Source organism: Ascaphus truei, chromosome 2 (assembly GCF_040206685.1).
Source record: "Ascaphus truei isolate aAscTru1 chromosome 2, aAscTru1.hap1, whole genome shotgun sequence".
NCBI classification, from domain to species: domain Eukaryota; kingdom Metazoa; phylum Chordata; class Amphibia; order Anura; family Ascaphidae; genus Ascaphus; species Ascaphus truei.
Window position 1 is genome coordinate 368,377,343 of NC_134484.1, and position 22,701 is coordinate 368,400,043.

The following is a 22,701-nucleotide window of genomic DNA, read 5'->3' on the forward strand; positions in this document are numbered from 1 at the left end:
TTAACCTCTACAATCTGACTTCTGCACTGCTCCCTCCATGGAGACCATTGTCACTACAATAACTCATGACCTATATGCTGCCCAAGACAGAGGTCATTACACTCTGCTCCTATTACTCCCTGCAGCATTTGCCTCTGTGGACCACACTCTTCTCTTTTCTCTGTACACACTCTCTCTAGGTGACCTAATAACATCTCTTAGGTTTAAATATCACCACTATGCTGACAACACCCTCATTTACTTTTCAACCCCTGACCTTACACCTGCCATACAAACCTAAGTTTCTGAATGTCTCTCTGTTATCTCATCCTGGAAGGCCCTCTTTTGCCTTAAATTTAACATGGCAAAAACAGAGTTCCTCATACTTCCTCCCAAACCTGACCCTATTATCTCCTTCCACATTACTCTTGAATCTTCCATGCAGTAGCTCAAGCACACTGCTTAGGGGTCACTCCCAACTTCTCTCTCATATTCTCCTCTTTCATGCAAAACATTTCTATAACTGTCGCTTTTTCCTCCACAATATCACAAAGATACACCTGTTCCTCTTTTGCTCAACTATTAAAACTCTGATTCAGACCCTCATTCTCTCCCATCTTGATTACTGTAATCCCCTGCTATCCCAGCTTCCTGACTTTCACCTGTCTTCCCTACTATCTCTCCCAAACGCTGCTGCCAGAATCACTCTACTCTTTAAACTCTGATTCTGCGTTTCCCCTCCTGAAATTCCTCTCCTGGCTTCTAATCAAGTCCTACTGTCTCTGTATGCTCTCCCTACCTACCAATTAGATTGTAAGCTCCTCAGAGCAGGGACTTCTCTTCCTTAATGTTACTTTTATGTCTGGATCACTTATTTCATGACCTCTTACCTTTACCCTTTGCTAACTATATGATTACGACGTGCACTACTCCTGTGAAGCGCTGTGCATATTAATGGCATTATACACATGAAAACATACAATACAATATATACTTCAAACAATGCTTATGATCTTTTACCCACATTTTTGAACACAAAATATTCCCAAACATCTTAATCCTCTAGAAATAAAATTGAAATGTGTTTTTACTGGTTACACACAATACAGAACACACACAATACAAAAAACTTCTCTCACACAGCCACACAACATCACAAAAATAACAAACAAATAAAAGAAAAACATTTCTCCCCTATTACCCCACAATTTCACCCTGCAACTAAATTAATAAAAGTTCCCTTCACTTTCTTTATGCTCATAAATAACCTGACTTTAAAACTACTCTGATGCTCCGGAGCTTTCTGAGTTAACTTTCGTATCTTAGCACATTCCTCGCGCTGGAGAAAAAAGTGGGGGCACGCTCTGTGCTGCTGCGATTTTGATTCTCTTTCTTGCAGACATTTGATTTCATTGTGAGCAAAAAATATTCATGTTTTCGTACGTACTTGCAAGTTTTTGTATGGTGATTTGTGCACACGTGTGATACTTAGCATGGTTTATCTTTCACACAGGTAATCATTCAGGAAAAATTCATTAGGGTATCAAATCCATCTAACCACTCTCCATTAAGGGCGCAACAATTTTACTTGCCGGCACCGAAACTTGAGTTTATATCAGGAAATGATTTATAACCACTTATTGCATGTGGGGAAATGGAAGGAAAAGCTTATACGTTCACAACTGATTTCTGTGGTGTCCGCCAGCCGGGCATGCCATGCTTGACTTTTGCCACAAAAACCTCATAAAATCCAAAGATTTATACTGCCACAGACACACAGGGATTACTGAAAGTTAGAAGGTTCCACTATGAGCCCTTGCGTTCGCATTCTTACGAATAAGAAAACTGGTGCGGCTGCTCATAGGTTCACGCTTCCTTCTATAGTAATTTATTGCAAACAAACTTTTTTTCATTGGGGTGGCATGTTTTTCACTGGGACTTGCATGTGTATTTTCATTTGAACTTGCATGTATTTTCATTTGAACTTGCATGTATTTTTCATTGGCCAACAAAACATATTTATATTGTCTCTTCTTGTTCTCTGTATCCATTCTTTATAATCTTTGTCTGCAGACACACAACCTCTAACGGCAAATTCTGAGAACTTTGGTTTCCCATTATTCTCCTGTTACAGTAATCAAATTTAATTGACCTGTACAATACTCCTGATACAATAATCAGCGCAAGCTGATTACGTACAACTCTTTTGGCATGTTATTGTTCTGATTTTTTCACCATAACTATACCCAAGAAAACACTTGAATTACTTCAGCGGGTCCAACCTAGTCCTGATAAACCTTATACTTCTATAACATGGATACAGATAAGACCTTCTAAACAGATATCCATAAATAACCTCATTTGGTATGTTACTGACAAGACAGAGCAAATGTACAATCAGGGACCCTTCCTGCTCAGACAACAAAAATATTTATCACAACCCAGGACAGTCTGAAAAACAATCCCTAAAGCATACAAACACTCACCTTCATCACCAAAACACCAAAAAATTTAATGGGACTCTCACCTTAATCCCAATAAAACTTAAAACTTAACACTTTAAAATGGATACAGGAACAGACAAATAAACTTATTTGACACTGCTAGGTTAACCCGTCAACACAGATTGAGACACCCTTCAAAACACATCTCTCTACACATCACTCAAAACAACTTTTTAAACTCAGGCTATGAAAACATACAATACAATATATACTTCAAACAATGCTTATGATCTTTTACCCACATTTTTGAACACAAAATATTCCCAAACATCTTAATCCTCTAGAAATAAAATTGAAATGTGTTTTAACTGGTTACACACAATACAGAACACACACAATACAAAAAACTTCTCTCACACACAGCCACACAACATCACAAAAATAACAAACAAATAAAAGAAAAACATTTCTCCCCTATTACCCCACAATTTCACCCTGCAACTAAATTAATAAAAGTTCCCTTCACTTTCTTTATGCTCATAAATAACCTGACTTTAAAACTACTCTGATGCTCCGGAGCTTTCTGAGTTAACTTTCGTATCTTAGCACATTCCTCGCGCTGGAGAAAAAAGTGGGGGCACGCTCTGTGCTGCTGCGATTTTGATTCTCTTTCTTGCAGACATTTGATTTCATTGTGAGCAAAAAATATTCATGTTTTCGTACGTACTTGCAAGTTTTTGTATGGTGATTTGTGCACACGTGTGATACTTAGCATGGTTTATCTTTCACACAGGTAATCATTCAGGAAAAATTCATTAGGGTATCAAATCCATCTAACCACTCTCCATTAAGGGCGCAACAATTTTACTTGCCGGCACCGAAACTTGAGTTTATATCAGGAAATGATTTATAACCACTTATTGCATGTGGGGAAATGGAAGGAAAAGCTTATACGTTCACAACTGATTTCTGTGGTGTCCGCCAGCCGGGCATGCCATGCTTGACTTTTGCCACAAAAACCTCATAAAATCCAAAGATTTATACTGCCACAGACACACAGGGATTACTGAAAGTTAGAAGGTTCCACTATGAGCCCTTGCGTTCGCATTCTTACGAATAAGAAAACTGGTGCGGCTGCTCATAGGTTCACGCTTCCTTCTATAGTAATTTATTGCAAACAAACTTTTTTTCATTGGGGTGGCATGTTTTTCACTGGGACTTGCATGTGTATTTTCATTTGAACTTGCATGTATTTTCATTTGAACTTGCATGTATTTTTCATTGGCCAACAAAACATATTTATATTGTCTCTTCTTGTTCTCTGTATCCATTCTTTATAATCTTTGTCTGCAGACACACAACCTCTAACGGCAAATTCTGAGAACTTTGGTTTCCCATTATTCTCCTGTTACAGTAATCAAATTTAATTGACCTGTACAATACTCCTGATACAATAATCAGCGCAAGCTGATTACGTACAACTCTTTTGGCATGTTATTGTTCTGATTTTTTCACCATAACTATACCCAAGAAAACACTTGAATTACTTCAGTGGGTCCAACCCAGTCCTGATAAACCTTATACTTCTATAACATGGATACAGATAAGACCTTCTAAACAGATATCCATAAATAACCTCATTTGGTATGTTACTGACAAGACAGAGCAAATGTACAATCAGGGACCCTTCCTGCTCAGACAACAAAAATATTTATCACAACCCAGGACAGTCTGAAAAACAATCCCTAAAGCATACAAACACTCACCTTCATCACCAAAACACCAAAAATTTTAATGGGACTCTCACCTTAATCCCAATAAAACTTAAAACTTAACACTTTAAAATGGATACAGGAACAGACAAATAAACTTATTTGACACTGCTAGGTTAACCCGTCAACACAGATTGAGACACCCTTCAAAACACATCTCTCTACACATCACTCAAAACAACTTTTTAAACTCAGGCTTTCCTTAAAAGGTGCCTTTTACCTTGATTCTTATGAGCGCTCAGATTTGAGTGACCGAGGAGTGTTTTTTTCAGGTGCTCAACTTCCGGTGTTTTTTGGGTTTCTATTCGGTGCGCCATCTGTAAAAGCTTGAATAACAACACAAGTCTGAGGTTATATTTTGCAGAATAGACAAATAAGTTTATTGCTTGTGCGGTGCACACGCAGAGGAGAGTTTCAAAATAAAACCCTCCCAAAGACATGTTGCATACAGGGCTTATTTATACACAAAATACTAAACCCACGCCCCCTATACAAGGTTGCGTGTCGTCACTACGTAAGCGTAAAAGGTAAACAAATTATGCACACGAATACATTGAGTTAATGACATTATGGGATGTCTAAATGAGATGATTCAGCAATAATACTTTATTAAGCTGGTGACCTTTTCTCTACATACAGAACCTCAAAAGCCCCCACCTTCGGAATGGGAAATCATGCCTTTCTGTCTCGTATTTTTCATAACATTGGCACATTGCTCTTGTTCTCAAGGTTTTTTGCTTAGCTGAACCGCTCAATATCAATTGGAACTTCAGAAGAAAAAAATGTATTTTAAACTAACGTTCATTCCACTTTCATACAGACAATAGACAATATCAGGCACCTAAGATGGATGCTGACTCAAAATGGTTGCTTAGATCCCAGTGCTGTTATGTCAGAACCCCCCCTTACGTCATATTGTCACTTTGTCACTTTATATACAGGTATGCAGAGCAGACTTCATATACAGATATACAGATTATACCTGACAGTTCAGGTCTTGAACCCAGATGTCTACTACAGTACTGTATGTAATTAACACATTAGTTATTGTATGTGTGTATCATAATATGCTAAATGATATGCTCTGAATCACCGGTGCAGATTCAAGGCAAAGGTGCAGTATAGGTGAATATATTATTACATTTGATACTTTGTATATTATGATAATATGCATAGCATAAAAATGGAAGGTCTGCAATAACTAATATCTTAAACATCAATCCACTTACAATATCAAGAAAAAATAGGAAAATAATACTTATAATAATTTTGTCCCAATGAGACTTAAAGCACTTCACAAATACAATATAGTGTGCATTACGCAGTTCTGTTTATACCATTTAAAAGACACAGGCCCTTATTCTGTAAGGTGTGATAGCGCATATGATGCGATAACACATCATCTGCACTATCACACCTTACAGAATAAGCCCCATAATGTCTGCCGGACAAGTCTACAATCTATGTCTTGGTATCTGAGGGGAGATAGAGTGACTTTCTCAAGTTCGGAAGGAGTTGACTCCGGGATTTGAACCAGGCTCCCTTGCTTCAAAGTCAGTGTCATTGTTTTCAGAGTCAGTGGGTTTCATATCCTGAAGTGCAGCTGTTTCTTCTTCACCTTTGTTTACTCACGTAACATTATTGAAACCACTACTAGAATTACAAGACACAATCAATAATGAATCTCAAAATGATGCATCTAATAGGACAGAACAGCAGTCTTTGAGTGGGTTTTCTGATCCTGTATTTCCTTTTGCTGTATGAGTGGTGACATGTAGCCCATGTGTCTACATTACTCATTATACAGAATCCTTATACAGTATGTAGTGTAACCATATTCTCATTTGCTTCCCCACTGCCCATTAATGGTCAGAGATAGGGGGAACACAGCTTTTGAGTCCTCTGATAATCTTTAATATAACTACAAATCACAGTTTAGGTGTAAGCATATCACTTGTATTGCTCATACTTATGTCTAAACGTATTCTGTACTTTAAACTGATCTACTGTACATGTGAATGTTTCTATCATGAAATTTGGAAGGAACATAGGTGACACCTCTTTATTTACATTGACATTTATTAAAATGAATCAACTTTTAAGTTAAGAGAGTTTGTCAGTATGGGTTTTTACTACATTTTAAACTGTTAAAATCATATGTGAGACGTTATGTTTGACAACAACATGTATGCAAATTCATAGTCTTATACATTTTTAAACAGATGGAGGTAGCAGCCTATTTGTAAATGATTTATCATAAAATTATAAAACACAAGAGGGACAGGAATATAAACCTGAGACACATAACTCTGCATAGCAAAACATTTGACAAGTTTGATTAATAGGTGCCTATGTATTAAAGTATCTAAGCAATAGCATAGGACCAAAAAATAGCACCAGGTTTATCAAACTGCTAAATGGCCTTCAATTGTTTTTATAAAACACTTTTTGCCCCAGATTTTACGCATGTGGCATATTTCCATAATATTCCCAGAATGTATTTTTTTCAAGATTTAGCATGAATATGTGTTTAATTAGCAAGTGCTATCAATATGTGGTTGAAACAAATAGGCGTAATATTATTGTTCATGTTTACTAAACAGTGCTATTCCATAAAACATCTTCCGCCACTTAAAGACACACTATGGTGCATTTACTTCAATGGGTTGTGAGATCTTTACTGGTGCCAGAAGGGGGCTTTTGGAGTAACACCACTTAAATATGGCCCCATTTGTCTGCAGGGTGAGTTGCAGTGATATACTGTAAGTGTCCTGGAACAGGATTCCATATTTCTCTGCCTCCCTTTGAAGCTCATAGGATTCATGTCTCCCTAGTTTAGCTGCCTGTTATTTTCCCTGTCCCAGCAGCTAGCTGCATGTGAAAAGGCAACATTATTGTTACATGTTGTTTACACAGCCCTAGTCAGTGTTGGTTGCCTGCAACCTCCTATTCTCCTAGCTGAGAATGGGCTATTCTGCCCTCCCCCTGTTTTGCTGACAGATAGTCTGTCCCAAGACTATTCCTGTTACCCAGATTCCCCCACACTTACTTTTCATTCCTGACTCTGGCTGAGTGAGTACCTTCATGTTACACTCCTATGGCAAGGCCATCTCTTTTTACCTGTCCTTAACTACAAACTCACACAAGTGCCTGTATTTACTGCTGCTTTCCTAATAAAGTGAAGAATATATAACAGGACTTGGTGTGCTTTGGAAAGAGGGCTGAGTTAAAGCTATCTGGGGCTATTCACACATCACACGTGACCCTGGCTTCAGAATAGTAAAAAGAGGGCTGTGTGCCTTGGGGACACACAAAGAAGCCTTTATGCTAGACACAGAGCAGTCTCTTCACACTGACAAGCAGCAGCTTTACACTACCAATATAGAGCACAGCTTCTACAGCAGTACAGCAAGCAATTTACACTGTCAGATACTGAGCAGTCTCTGCACCCCAGGACAAGCAAGCAGCCTCACACAAAAGGCAGCAGCACTGCAGCCAGACAGTGCACCTTACACAGAACTGATTGCCTTTTCTGTTTTGAGTTCACCCTCTGCACAGCTACACAGTGAGGAGCTACCATCTCACCTACCCCTGCGCACGTCCCATGGCTAGCGCCATCAAGGGCCACCGGACAGCTGCCAGGACACAGGTCAGAGCCACCGGACACCTGTGAGTACAGCTACCACTACGCTGAATGCTGCAGGACGCCGATCGGCATCATCTGAGACAGTCACCCATCGCTAATGCAGGTAACAGACCGCACGCCACACGCACTGGCTAAAGGCCTACATACACCTACAGCATGGCAGAACTCAGATCCCCACCAGACACCACGCAGGAGAGTGACCACTCAGACACAAAGACCGCTGCACAAATGCAACAGGCGCAGGCAGATGCAAGGCCTAAGCGGACAGTCACACTGAAACAAAAGGCCCGCGAAAAATATGAGTCTGACATTGACACGCACCGCGAAAAATTAGAAAAGGCCTGGGAGGACACTGATTGTGAAATATGTAAAGTTGCAAGTGCTAGCAATGAAGAAATGCAGATTAAGCAAGCTATTACTCAGATTAAGTCATGCCATAGACGTTACGTAACGCTGTCACAGGCATATTTCACCTATCTGACAAGGACTAACACGGAAGACCGCCTGCGAGAATGCGTCCTGCAAAAGGCGATTGACCTAGAACGTGATGGCACCATGCAGACCGCCATCACGGATGCCCAAAGTGAGAGAAAAGAGCTCCTCCTGGAGACTGCATCACAGCGCTCCAGCACATCCAGGCATTCATCAAGGTCAGCAAGATCAGCGCAATCTAATGTGTCCAGCACAAGCGCAAGCGCTACCAAGGCGGAAGCCACCGCAGAGGCCGTACGTGCCAGGACCGAATGTGGTCAGAGAGAGGCAGCCGTAAGGGCAGAAAGAGCACGCATAGAAGAGGAGGAGCAGAACGCCGCCGCCGCTGTGCGTAGAAAGGCCGAATTGGACGCGGATCTAGAAGCTCTAAGCAAAGAAGAGGACACCGCCGCTATAGCCCAAGCTGAAGTCTTAGAGGCAGCTGCGAGACAGGATGGCGGGGAGCAACCATATAGACGGATAGCCTCAGAGGATCCAGTCCAACACACTGAAGACTACGTAAGGAGCCTCTTCAGCGTAAACACCAGTGCACCATCTCAACATGACGGGAGTGACTCCACAGACACCGAAGACTTGGTATATCAACGTGGAGAAGATGCTGTTCCTTCAAGGGTACACACTACCTGGGATAGCCACAGCCGCAACAGTAATCCACACGCCAGTGCGTACACGGATGCACTACAACAGGCTCGCAATCCAGGTACACCCACACGGGAAAACAGAGCAACCTCACACTGACCGCCAGTCATCACACGGCCACGCCAAGGAAGAGGCGACCGTAAGGACCCTCCCGGCAACTACCTCAGAACGCGACCAACACACCGATGCATCAGGCCTAACAGACATGGGCAAGTATATGATCCGGCGTGACATGGTGCAAACAGGACTTATCAACTTTGACGACGTCCTGAGAACTACCGAATATGGAAGTCAAAAGATCTTCAAAGATGCAATGAAGAGTCTAGACTTTTCCGCAAGGGAAGAACTCAGCCTGCTATCCAAATGGCTGGGGAAAGAATCCATAGAACATGTGAAGACACTCAGGGCAGCGAACATGAACCACCCCCAAGTAGGGCTTGACTTGGTATGGGAAAGGCTAGAGGAGTGCTACGGTAGCCCCAAAGTGGTCGAAGACACACTCTTCAAAAGAGTCGATGACTTCCCTAGAATCACAGCCAAGGACTACTCGAAGTTACGAGAGCTCGGGGATCTGCTGCAGGAGCTGGAGTTTGCAAGAACAGACCAATCCCTGACAGGTCTCAACGTCCTAGACTCAGCTTGCGGAGTGAGACCCATCTTGGAGAAGCTACCCTACAACCTCCAAGAAAGATGGATGTCACAAGGCTCCAAATACAAAAGGGAGAAGCAAGTCACCTTCCCTCCCTTCTCATTCTTCTTGAGCTTCATCCGCGAAGCGGCAAAGACAAGGAACGATCCCAGTTTCATCTTAGGTGCGCAGACCACACACAGTGCAAGCAACCTGAGGAATGAGAGACCAGCGGTGAGATACGGTAATGCTAGAACACCAATCTCGGTCCACAGGACGGACGTGTCCCCCATGATACAAACTACTTCCGACCAGTCGGTCGCCGGAGACAAGAAACCAAGGGACCCAAACAGGGAATTTCCCATACACAAGAAACCACACCCACTTAACAGGTGCTTTGGGTTCAGGATGAAGTCCATAGAGGAATGCAAGAAGTTACTCGGAGAATTCGGAGTCTGCTTCAGGTGCTGCGATTCCACAACTCACCTAGCCAAAGACTGTAAAGAAGCCATCAAATGTACAGTGTTCAAAAGTGACAAGCACGTAACATCGCTATATCCAGAGGCGCTGACACTCCACCAACTCAACAACCCATCCTCCATAGCAGAGCATGGCGGGGAGGAATGAGAAGGAGAGCCAACATCTGTCACGTCTCAGTGCACTGAGGTTTGCGGAAATGGAAGTGACAAAAGGTCCTGCTCCAAAATATGCCTTGTTGCAGTGCACCCCCAGAGACAACCTGAGAGGGCTATTCGGATGTACCCCATCATCGATGATCAAAGCAACAGAACATTGGCGAAGACGGAATTCTTCAGCTTGTTCAATGCACAAGACAATGCCTCACCCTACACCCTCAGAACCTGTGCAGGGTTAACCGAGACAACAGGGAGAAGAGCAAATGGCTACATTATACGTTCAGTGGATAACAGAGTGAAGATAGCTCTCCCCACACTCATCAAATGCAACTACATGGCTGCAAACAGGGACGAGATTCCCACACCAGACGTGGCATGCCAGCACCCACACCTCAGAGGAATAGCCAACTACATCCCGCCGGTAGAACGAGGCGCCAAGATCTTGCTGCTGCTCGGTAGGGACATCCTGAGGGTGCACAAAGCTCATAAACAGCGCAACGGACCCCACAACGCTCCATTCGCCCAAAGGCTTGACCTAGGATGGGTGATAGTGGGCAACATGTGCATTGACAGAGGGCACGAACCAGACTATATTGACGCCCGCAGAACAGCGATAACAGAATGTGGGCACACATCCCTCTCCGACCCATGTCTTGGTCATATCCAAGTGACAGGAAGGCCAAGCAAGGAGGAGAGACAAGGTCATACCCCTGAGAACAACAAAATCATTTTCGCATCAAGGGAATGTGATAATGGCCTAGGATGCTCAGCAGTCCAGACAGCTAAGGATGATGAGTCGACACCACTGAAGGAAGAAAGTAACCTCCTGGAGGTGACAGACAAAGGTATCGTCCAAAAGAAAAGAAACAATCGGATGGTCCTCCTGCGAGCAATGGCACGGCTATGACATACAGTAATTCCTCTCCGCAGAATACCAAGTGGCAAAGCAGCCAACCGCCACAGCTGGCATAGCCGCAAAAGATTGTGCCCTGCAGGAGAAACTACAGGGACAAAAAGACTGTTCTTTCACACATCTAAAAAGAGACAGTCGCAGAGATATTTCACAAAGGGATTTACAAGAGCAAAATAGACTGTTCTTCGTCATGTCCAGGGAGAAAACAACTTCCTGAGGACAGTTAACAAAGAGACACAAAGTCGTATCACAAAAATACGTGGAGACGTTCTCGTGCAAGAGAAATGCACCAATGACCTAGGGTGCACAGCGTTCCAGATAAAAAAGGACGATGACAAACAGGCACCATCGATGGAAGATGGAGTATTCCTTAGGTTAATGGATAAGGAGCTCTTCAAAGACGGATCGGGCAGTTGGGCGACCCCGCTACCATTCCGTTCACCAAGAAGACGCCTCCCAAACAACAAAGAACATGCCATCCCTAGGCTCACTTCGCTCCGCTGCAACCTACAAAGGAAACCAGAGTCCAAAAATAAATTTGTGGCCTTCATCCAGAAGATATTCCTTAGCGGCCACGCAAAGCCAGCACCTCCACTGAAGGAAGGTGAAGAATGTTGGTACCTCCAATCATCTAGTGTCTACCACCCTCAGGAACCCGATCAAATCCGGGTAGTGTTCAGCTCCAGCATTCAGCACCAGGGAGTCTCCCTGAACGACGCCCTCTTCACTGAACCAAATTTAACAACCAGTCTTCCAGGAGTGTTGATCCGCTTCTGCAAGAAGCCAAATGCCATCTCCTTCTGCCAAACGCCAGGTGACAGAGTGACAGGCTACCACGACTGGCATACCTACAAGGGGATGCACTCTGTAGATAAAACTACAGAGACAAAAGGACTGTTCTTCCATAAGTTTAAAAAGAAACAGTGCCAGAGACTTTCACAGAGACATTGTGGGGCACCCTACTAACCTGGACCGGTGCATCCACCCAACATCCTTTGCTAAAAGACTTTGCCAAAGGACTTTGAAGCCAGTGGTACCGGCCGGTATCACAATCATTATGTGGACATGAACCTTGCATTATTATGTTATGTTTGTTTGCATTGCACATATGTTCCACATATTCTATTATATAGTGGTATCTCCAGATACCAGATGGGGAGTGTCCTGGAACAGGATTCCATATTTCTCTGCCTCCCTTTGCTGCTTATAGGATTCATGTCACCCTAGTTTAGCTGAGAGGAGGAAGAAGAAAAAAACGCAGCACCATACAACATTTTTTCATATTCTCCCTAGTTTAGCTGCCTGTTATTTTCCCTGTCCCAGCAGCTAGCTGCATGTGAAAAGGCAACATTATTGTTACATGTTGTTTACACAGCCCTAGTCAGTGTTGGTTGCCTGCAACCTCCTATTCTCCTAGCTGAGAATGGGCTATTCTGCCCTCCCCCTGTTTTGCTGACAGATAGTCTGTTCCAAGACTATTCCTGTTACCCAGATTCCCCCACACTTCCTTTTCATTCCTGACTCTGGCTGAGTGAGTGCCTTCATGTTACACTCCTATGGCAAGGCCATCTCTTTTTACCTGTCCTTAACTACAAGCTCACAACTACATAACATCCACAAGTGCCTGTATTTACTGCTACTTTCCTATTAAAGTGAAGAAAATATAACAGGACTTGGTGTGCTTTGGAAAGAGGGCTGAGTTAAAGCTATCTGGGGCTATTCACACATCACACGTGACCCAGGCTTCAGAATAGTAGGCCAGTGGCTACTAAGAACCAAATGAATCTATTTCTGCAGAGCATTGATGCCTGTTAAAGATAGGTCTTTTCAGCCCCTCAAGAGGATTCAGGTATCATTGATGAATAATACAGTAGGTGGAGTTGTAATGATTCAGCATAACATCTGGGTTGTAAATATAAATAACAAATCTTTTTGTGTAGCACTCCCTTTTCAGATTGATTGATGATGCTAACTAGTGTCGCTTCAAGTGAAGCATGTGCTAGATCTAAAGATAGTGGGCCTTGGTATTAAATAGCCACTATTTGTGAAACCTAGGGCAAAATTGACATATTCTTTGGTTCTTTTCAATTCAAATTAAGGCATATTTTCTGCTCTTGGCTCAGTGGCTTTGCGTGTTTCTGTTCTTGCCTTCAAAGAACAAAGCTTATTGAAGTTCCTACTCTTGGCAGCTCCCATATTGTAATCTTAGCTAGGACTGCCTTTGCTTGTTAAAATGTGCCCAGTGTATTAAAATGAAATTGTCACAACTGTTTGAAGCAGCATAACACGGTTTGACACCAAGCGCCTGCAGCTACAGAAAACAGACCTTCATTCCACTTAGACTTTCAGAGACAATAGTCTCCAAAGACTAGTTTAAGACAGTCACTTAGTGTAAGCCCTGTGAAGCTAAAGTGAACAATTTTAGCTTTTGTGTTTGTGTAAAACTAGCTTTATTTTACTAGAGATGGCTATAAAAACAGTATCAATTCCCAGTGAATACAAATACAAATGAGCAAAAATTAAGCACAGATAGTTTTTTGCTAATTACATTTTCACCAGTTCAGTTCACTTTACTTAGAACTAACGCTGTGGTGGTTTATGATACATCTCTCTGATGCCCAGAATGTATAATAATAAAATAACTGTTTTTCTATTTTGTGGTAACCATCTGTGGCATAAATACTGCACTGTTAATTGTTAGACATAATGTACGCTATTTTGAGATTTATAGGATTAGTTGAAGTACAGATGTAGCCGGCTTTATTTTACCTACTAATAATGCTATCATGTTACAATGTGCAGAATATCACAGAGGTTCATACAATTCAGCAGAAGTGATAATATAGAATATTATAGAATATACCACCATAATGTGCCAGTGGGAGCAAAAACCCTAGCTACATTTATATGTATACAGAACATTTCATTAATTAAATGCACATGGCTAAACTTTGCAAAATGTTTTATATCGCTAATTGGTTTCATTTCTGTTTTTTGAGGATCCAATAGGTGCATAGGTAAAAAATTATAACAAATTTTAAAAGGGAGTATTTTTCATATCAAAAAATATGGGACAGATTCACCACGCCCCACCGTGTAGAGTTTTAAACCCCAATGGCGTTGACAGCCATTAACTTGAAAGACAGTTACACTGGCGACACACTTTATTCGAGCTCGGCTAGTCCCACGAATTCGGGTATACCCGGGTGTATTGAGGTTTGTGACTGTTTTCTGCCCGAGTGCATTGAGTTATTTTCCGGCAGGGATTGAAGCATTTTATTCCCGTTGGCTGCAATACTGCACAGTACATATATATATACTGCATTACAATTCATGAATTTATGCCATCTGGTAGACACGCGAAGCATTGCAGCCTATTAAATCCTAATCATTATCATTTAACAGATCAGCCGCCCATCAGCCAGGCATGAACCCAGGCTGGGAAGGCAAATGCAACGGGGCTTGTCAGAGGTGAGGAGCGGCGCATTCCAGGTATCTGCCAGGTACATACCGGGTATTTGCTCGAATAAAGTGTGTCGGTGCAGTAACACTGGATCGGATGCAGTACCCTGCATCGGAGGTTGATGATGAATCCTGTTTTTAGTTCCATCTGTAATATCATATTATTATTCTGATAAAAGTGCTAATTTAGTTTTTTTACAGAAAATAGATTACAAAATAAAAATTTTTTTTAAGTATATTCCTTTGGCTCTGCATTTACTTAATTTTTTTTTACAATTTTCTGGATCAGTGGAACAGATGGAATAGTGCAGTAAGTGAAGGCTGACCGCAGTAGATGCAGTTATTTTGTGTAGCAATGTAATCTTGTGTTGATTTTCCTTGGAGTGCCTCCCACTTCTTCAACAAAAGATACACAAGTTCTACAGTAAAACAGTCATAAACCAAAGGCTGCAGTGTATGCAGCAACCAACACTGAAAATATCACTAGATAGACAGGTCGATGCTTAGACAGAAAAAAATGTGTTAAATATCTGTGAAAATATGAAGGTACTTCAACTTGAATGTTCGTCATCTAGTTATAAACATGAAAATAAATTATTATAACATGTACCCAGTTATAGATGGTTAAATACTGTACATTCATTTCTGCTCACCAGAGAATATATATGGTATATGATCCCTGTGACATTCAACATATACGCTTATAAAGCATTTTCTCCAGGGAGACTGATTACAAGGGGCAAAGATATTAAGTTCATGATTCACATGAAGCAGCCTATTATTATATCACAATGTACCATACTAGCTTTGAAGTGAAGCCTAAATTCCTTATCTAGGGTTTCAAATCTATGGATGTTATTTTTTCTAAAAACACTGATGAATACTTGTACTTTTATAGATAAATAAAAAGTTCCTTAAATATTTGGGACTTGCACATTCTTTTCGTGCATTAAAGACAGCAGGTGTACTCTTACAGCTTACTAGAACTCCAAGCACTTAGTGTTGATGAGATTGAACACCGAGGACCTTACTCCAGGTCTGGATAATTGTCCCTCAGAGCAATGCAATTTTAGTGATTCCTCTCATCCAAACTACACATATATACTGTACTAGTTATGCTGTCACCACCACAAAATGAGGCACTCTAGAATATGTGGTCACTACTTCTAAAATTAGGCAAACTTTCTTCTTTGCATATTGTGCAACATGCATTGTCATTGTGATGTATAAACAGCTACTTGAGGATACATTGCACTGCACGACACAACTTTTGGGTGGTGTTTAACAATTTGTTTTATCAAGTTACACATACCAATGTGTTTCTGACAGTGTTTCGCCCATCCCAGTGATGCATTTTGTCAATTCTCGCCTAACATAACTTATAACAATCACAAATAGTAAATACCTGACTCATTGCATTGACTAGAACAGCTTGTTCGAGAATTTCATTAGCATTCCATAGTAGAACTTGCCCACTATATATCCCTATATGTTTTTGTAGTTTGTCAGCCAAAAATGTAGCCCCGAGCTATATGTAAGAGGCAACATGACCGCTAGGGCAAGGCTCCTCCCCTCCCACTTCCTTCCTTAGGGTCGCTTCAAGCGGGGTTGGGGCAGATTTTGTGGAAGTTCGCAATGCAGCCCAAGGGGGCGTTCTGGGAAGGGAGGCGATAAAGATTGTGGGCAGGAGCAGGTATTCCGCACCTCTACCTTTAAGGTATTTCCTGCCCATCCTTCCCTTTAGTTATATTTTATTTTTTATAAAAATGTTTTACCAGGGAATAATACATTGAGAGTTACCTCTCGTTTTCAAGTATGTCCTGGGCACAGAATAATGACAACACATGGTAAAAGTAAATGAACAGATGTTATATCTCATTAACACAAGGCCTGTTTGCTGACAACAGTGGCAGATATATATATATACATATATATATATATATATATATATATATATATATATATATATATATCAGTTAATATATACACACACACACACACTGTGTGTGTGTGTGTGTGTGTGTGTGTATACACATATATCCATTGAGAAACAGAGAGACTACAGATATATTCATACACACTGACAGATCTGTTATTGTAACCAAACCTTGCCGATCCTTCTCCCCTCCAACTTGCCAACTTTAGTTGGCGGGACCAATTGCCGATGAAATCTCCATTTCTGGGTGCCGATCAGCACCGATAAGCTGATCGGGGCTACTTGAATACAGCCAATTTCAAAAAGTGCCGATAAGTGGGTTATCGGCAGCCGCATGCCGATAAAAAAATTTCGGCAAAGAAAAACTGCCGATTTTGAGCACTTATCGGCGCTTACTGAATCTCAAATCCAATTTTGGTGGGATAATGCCGATAAAAGCCTTATCGGCGCTTACTGCATGAGGCCCTAAGTTTTGAAAGAATTTCACCTGGTGGTGGCTTTGAGAGTCTGTGGTAGAGTGTCCCAGTCATGAGGTACACTGTAAGAGAAGCAGGAGAGACTGGATTCTTTATGGAACCATGAACAGTTTTTTGGCGTTAGATCTCAGGTGATAAGTGCTGCAGGTGGTGGGGGTCATGAGCTTGTTCAGATAGACGAGTATCTTGCTCAGAAAGTATTTGAAGGCAAGACAGAAAAAATGTACTTTGCACCTTGGCTGAAACAGGCCCATCCCTAGACATATCTCAGGGAAGGCACTATAATTGGCATTAGCATCTGTTGTGCGATGCACTTTCTGATTATAGGGCTTAGTATTTGTTCCTATAAAGTAAACCTAGTTTGGTATAGGTTTTGGATGTCTGAATATCAATATGCAACCCAAATGTTAATTGAGAGTCAAACCATATATCCAGATATTTAAAACTAGTGACACGTTTTGTTAGTGTTTAAAAACAATTTGTTTTGGGAAAACTAGTTTTCAAATCTTGAAAATCAGATTTATGTACGTGTCCAAGGTCAGAGACGCTAGGGCTGTGTGCATGTAAGATTGTGTCACGTGCATTGAAGCTGCCTTAGAAGCTGTAGGTAGATCATTAATGAAGACTGAAAAGATTAGGGGCTGTTGGTTATTTCAGCTTTGAATTTTGTAATGAGAGAGAGAGAGATAGAGATCTCCGCAGCACACGCCAAAATATCGTCCATTTCCTTTCCATGCTGATTGCCAGATGGTTCGAATAAATTCCATTTTGAATATCTACATGAGAGTGCTGTGGATCTCTTTCTCTCTCTCTCTCTCTCTCTCTCTCTCTCTCTCTCTCTCTCTCTCTCTCTCTCTCTCTCTCTCTCTCTCTCTCTCTCTCGTGAAAAACTAAGTACACCCTTACTGCTTCCATAGGAATTAAGATGCTAAGTAGCAGACAGGTGCTGCTAACCAAATGCCCTTGATTAATTGATCATCAGCAAGTGTGACCATCTCTGACAGTTGCCAATCTTCCCAGGAGTGGACGTCCCAGCAAATTCACTCCAAGGTCAGACCGTGCAATGCTCAGAGAAATTGCAAAAAAAACCAAGAGTTACATCTCAGATTCTACAGGCCTCAGTTAGCATGTTAAATGTTAAAGTTCATGACAGTACAATTAGAAAAAGACTGAACAAGTATGGTTTGTTTGGAAGGGTTTCCAGGAAAAAGCCTCTTCTCTCTAAAAAGAACATGGCAGCACGACTTAGGTTTGCAAAGTTGCATCTGAACAAACCACAAGACTTCTGGAACAATGTCCTTTGGACAGATGAGACCAAAGTGGAGATGTTTGGCCATAATGCACAGCGCCACGTTTGGCGAAAACCAAACACAGCATATCAGCACAAACACCTCATACCAACTGTAAAGCATGGTGGTGGAAGGGTAATGATTTGGGCTTGTTTTACTGCCACAGTACCTGGGAACCTTGCAGTCATTGAGTCGACCATGAACTCCTCTGTATACCAAAGTATTCTAGAGTCAAATGTGATGCCATCTGTCCGACAGCTAAAGCTTGGCCAAAATTGGGTCATGCAACAGGACAATGATCCCAAGCACAACAGCAAATTAACAACGGAATGGGTGAAAAAAAAAGAATCAAGGTGTTACAATGGCCCAGTCAAAGTCCAGACCTCAACCCGATTGAAATGCTGTGGCTGGACCTTAAGAGAGCTGTGCATAAAAAAATACCCACAAACCTCAATGACTTGAAGCAACGTTGTAAAAAAGAGTGGGCCAAGATTCCTCCACAACGATGTGAGAGACTGATAAAGTCATACAGAAAACGATTACTTCAAGTTAATGATGCTAAAGGTGGTTCTACAAGCTATTGAATCATAAAGTATACTTAGTTTTTCACACATTCCTAACGGAAATTGGTGTTTATTTTATGATTTGGTTTTCTAAAAGGGACAGTGCACCTGATGTTTAGTTGTCTTGTGGATAATAAAACACGACAGTTAAGTTTTGCACAGTGCCGTAGCGTCTTACTGACCCTGTTGGAAGGCTGTCCTGCCACTATATATATATATACAACGCAACGCAACGCGCGGGCCCTCTCGCTTCCACGCGCCCGCCGGATAGACCTGCACACTGCCTTTAGGCAGTCTGTTAGCTCAGCGTGCAGACGCATCTACGCAGTCTGCCATACCATGGACGCAGCCTAAGAAATGTACAAGTGCTAAGATATCAACAGTCCATGCACTTACATGGGGATGTTGTATCAGGGTTGTGATGGTGGTGATAATATAAACTACTTATTATATATATATATATAGTACCATTCTGTGGTTAAGGAAATGCTTTTATTTGTGTGTGCTTTCGAGCATTTCGTTAGCCACAGAACGGTATCGTCTATTCATTTTGATTATTAAGCTTGGCTAACTCGGTAGAGATACCTCTACATTTTTTATATAATGAGGAGTAAATGTATGATAAGAAAAAAAAGAAAAAGAAATGCATGATACTGAAAAAAGAAAACTTGTAAGGTAATAAATAGTAATACAAAAAATGAAGGGCGTTTGATTTGGGGTGGCGTGTTGCCTCTGTCATGGTAGCTTTTTGGTGATTAAGTGCCGGATAATCTTGACAAAAGAAATGAAGAGATGATAATGGGAGCGCAAATACAAAAATTCATTGAAAAATGGAAAATGGTGGATTGGCTAATAAAATAACCAAACCACCACACACACTAAGGCTGCGGATATAGTCAGTTCTCCCGTGCGGAGGCGCGCGGAAGCTGAGGGAAAGCGCCGCCATCTGTGGACGTGTCTGGGGGCGTGCCAGTGACGTCACAGATCTGGTTCACCCTCATTGGACGAACCGCTCACGTGACAGGCTTGTCGCGCCAAGACTTCACTTTCAACTGATTTCTTGCGCAACGCGCTGCCCCTCCCGCTTCCACGCGCCCGCCACATAGACCCGAACACTGCCTTTAGGCAGTCTGTTTGCTCAGCGTGCGGACGCATCTACGCGGTCTGCCATACCATGGACGCAGCCTAAAAAATGTACAAGTGCTAAGATATCCACAGTCCATGCACTTACATGGGGATGTTGTATCAGGGTTGTGATGGTGGTGATAATAAAAACTACTTACACGGCCATGTGTAAGCAAACAGTGCTTAAAATTTATCTATACGTTGTCCCTCTATCGGTAGGAGCCTCCATTGAGTCTCCAGATGGATGCTTCTCAGGATGAAGGCTGTCAGTTCACCTCTTTGTGGGAGGATCTCTCGAAGTCAGTAAATGCACATGGAGAATGTGTTAAGCTAAAACCACAAATATTTATTGCACAGCACAAGTACACACTCACATGTAAATACTGTAAGTCTTCGGCGACTACGGCAGAGTATGTGATCACTGCGGTACAGGTAGGTCCCCACTACCGCGTCGAGTCTACTGTCTTGGAATGCAGCTGGAATGCAGACAAGACGGACTGCTACGGTGGCCGCCGGGGAGCAAAAAGTCACACAGATGAGAGTAACATGTTTCGCTGAATACTCAGCTTCCTGTGTGCCGTCCATCTGCTGCTGTAAATGCCCTTCTGATGGTGTCAGATAAACTGCAGCCAATCTGCTGATGCTTCTTTTGGCTAGTTACCTCCACTCATGATTAATATAGGAGATTGTACATTAATGTCATTTACTGTTTATTTATTCTGCAAATTCAGTTGAAGGAGAATTCATTTCATATAGTCAAGCTGTCCGTCTCGTCTGCGTTCCAGCTGCTTTCCAAGGCTGTACACCGGATGCGGTAGCGGGGACCTGCCTGTACCGCAGTGATCACGGACTCTGCCGTAGTCGCCGAGGACTTATTTACATGTGAGTGTGTACAGTACTTGTCCTGTGCAATACATATCTGTGGTTTTATCTTAGCACAGTCTCCATGTACATTTACTGACTTCGGGAGATCCTCCCACGACGGGGATAAACTGAGCCTTCACCCTGAGAAGCATCCAGCTGGAGACTAAATGGAGGCTCCTACCGATAGAGGGACAAAGTAATGATACCTTTTAAGCACCGTTTGCTTACACATGGCCGTGTAAGTAGTTTTTATTATCACCACCATCACAACCCTGATACAACATCACCAAGTAAGTGCATTGACTGTCGCTATCTTAGCACTTGTGCATTTCTTAGTGTGTGTGGTGGTTTGGTTATTTTATTAGCCAATTATTGGCCATTTTTCTATGAATTTTTGTATTTGCGTTCCCGTTATCATCTCTTCATTTCTTTGATCTACCTGGGGATCCCGGAAAGATCCTTGGGGCCCAGCAGCAGACGTTGGACTCCGTCGTAGTGCACCATTATATAGGTGCATGTTGGGGTCCTCTACCCCGGTAGTATCGTACCCGTTTTTATTTACGCTCACCATTATACAGTATAGAGAGAGCATCTTAGGACTTTCTTTGTCGGATAATCTTGACAGACAGGACTCTGTGGGTACAATGATGCCTAGTTGGGGCATTTATTGGCAAGTGGGCAGGGCTCACTGTCCGGTGGCTACCTGGGGCTCATTCTTGGAACTGATGATGGGTCGCATGGGGGTGGGTGTTTTTAGCAATGGTTGAGCACTATTGGCCTTACTGGTTGGGGGAGCACTCTGGCAGAGTTTTGGTAGTTAATGTTCTGTTACTGGTATTTTAATAAAGCCATGGCCAGTGAACCTCCAGACCTTTTACTGTGTGCAAGTTTTTTTCAAGAGGCGGGGAAGAGCTGCAATGACAGCTCTGAGGTCATGTGACTTCTGCAGTTTCTGGTTCACTCACCACAACGCTAAAATGTAACTCTCATGAAATTAATAATTACCTGTATGTTTCCATTAAGGCATGTGTTTAAAGCCTAGTGTAAGTCTGATATTTATTATATTTATTCACTAACAGCATGTATGTTAAACAATGCATTTTGTATTTTTATTTTAGAATGGAATCTACTGAAAAATGTGAAGTGGTAATTCAGCATTTTAATGGAAAGTATTTGAAAACGCCTCCAGGAGTGCCGGGTAAGTTTTAGCTTTGGCATTTTATGCATTGCTTCTAAATATACCCAATATATTAAAATGTCAATGCAAAAGATGACAGTGGTGAAATGACAGCATTTGTTACATAGTTACATTCGTAACATTTGTTACATTCCCTAGTTAGACTTCGATATTTATTAATGATGATACCTTCTTTTGATCTGAAATCAATGCTGACTGTGCAAAATGTGGTAAGTGTGAAAATATATGATGTTCTTCTGTTCATCTTCAGATTCAATGCTGTTCATAAGCACTGAAAGTATCATAAGATCCCTTTTATGTGAAAATACAGATGCCAAACAGCTTTGTTGCAGTTCCAATATACTTATTCTTGAGGCATTTTTTCAACCCAAACTTCAGTTAGTATAGGTAAGATGTGATAGGTTGCACAGAGAACAGTGTTTTTGGTTAGATGTTTCTCATCTGCTCTGAGGTATTATTCCTCCAGCACAGCCTTTTCTAACTACAAATTCATACTGTATCTTGTTAGTATAAGGAAATATGTTTTATAACAAAACACAAAGTATATATTCATTATTGTATGTAGGTCGTATATCTGCCGTCTGTGTACCGAACCCTGATGAGCTCACTCGGTGTACTCCTACTAGCGCAAAGCAAATAC

At 41.7% G+C, this 22,701-nt stretch overlaps 1 protein-coding gene across 5 annotated transcripts in view; it reads left to right on the top strand.

Annotated features, from left to right (window-relative positions):
* RBMS3 (RNA binding motif single stranded interacting protein 3) overlaps positions 1 to 22,701 on the top strand; it is a 713,484-nt gene that overhangs the window by 512,061 nt on the left and 178,722 nt on the right. For all 5 annotated transcript variants that reach the window (XM_075587011.1, XM_075587010.1, XM_075587012.1 and 2 more), the window contains one exon: positions 21,982 to 22,061. In XM_075587011.1, coding sequence (XP_075443126.1) covers positions 21,982 to 22,061 — 80 coding nt within the window. The remainder of the gene's footprint in view (positions 1 to 21,981; positions 22,062 to 22,701) is intronic.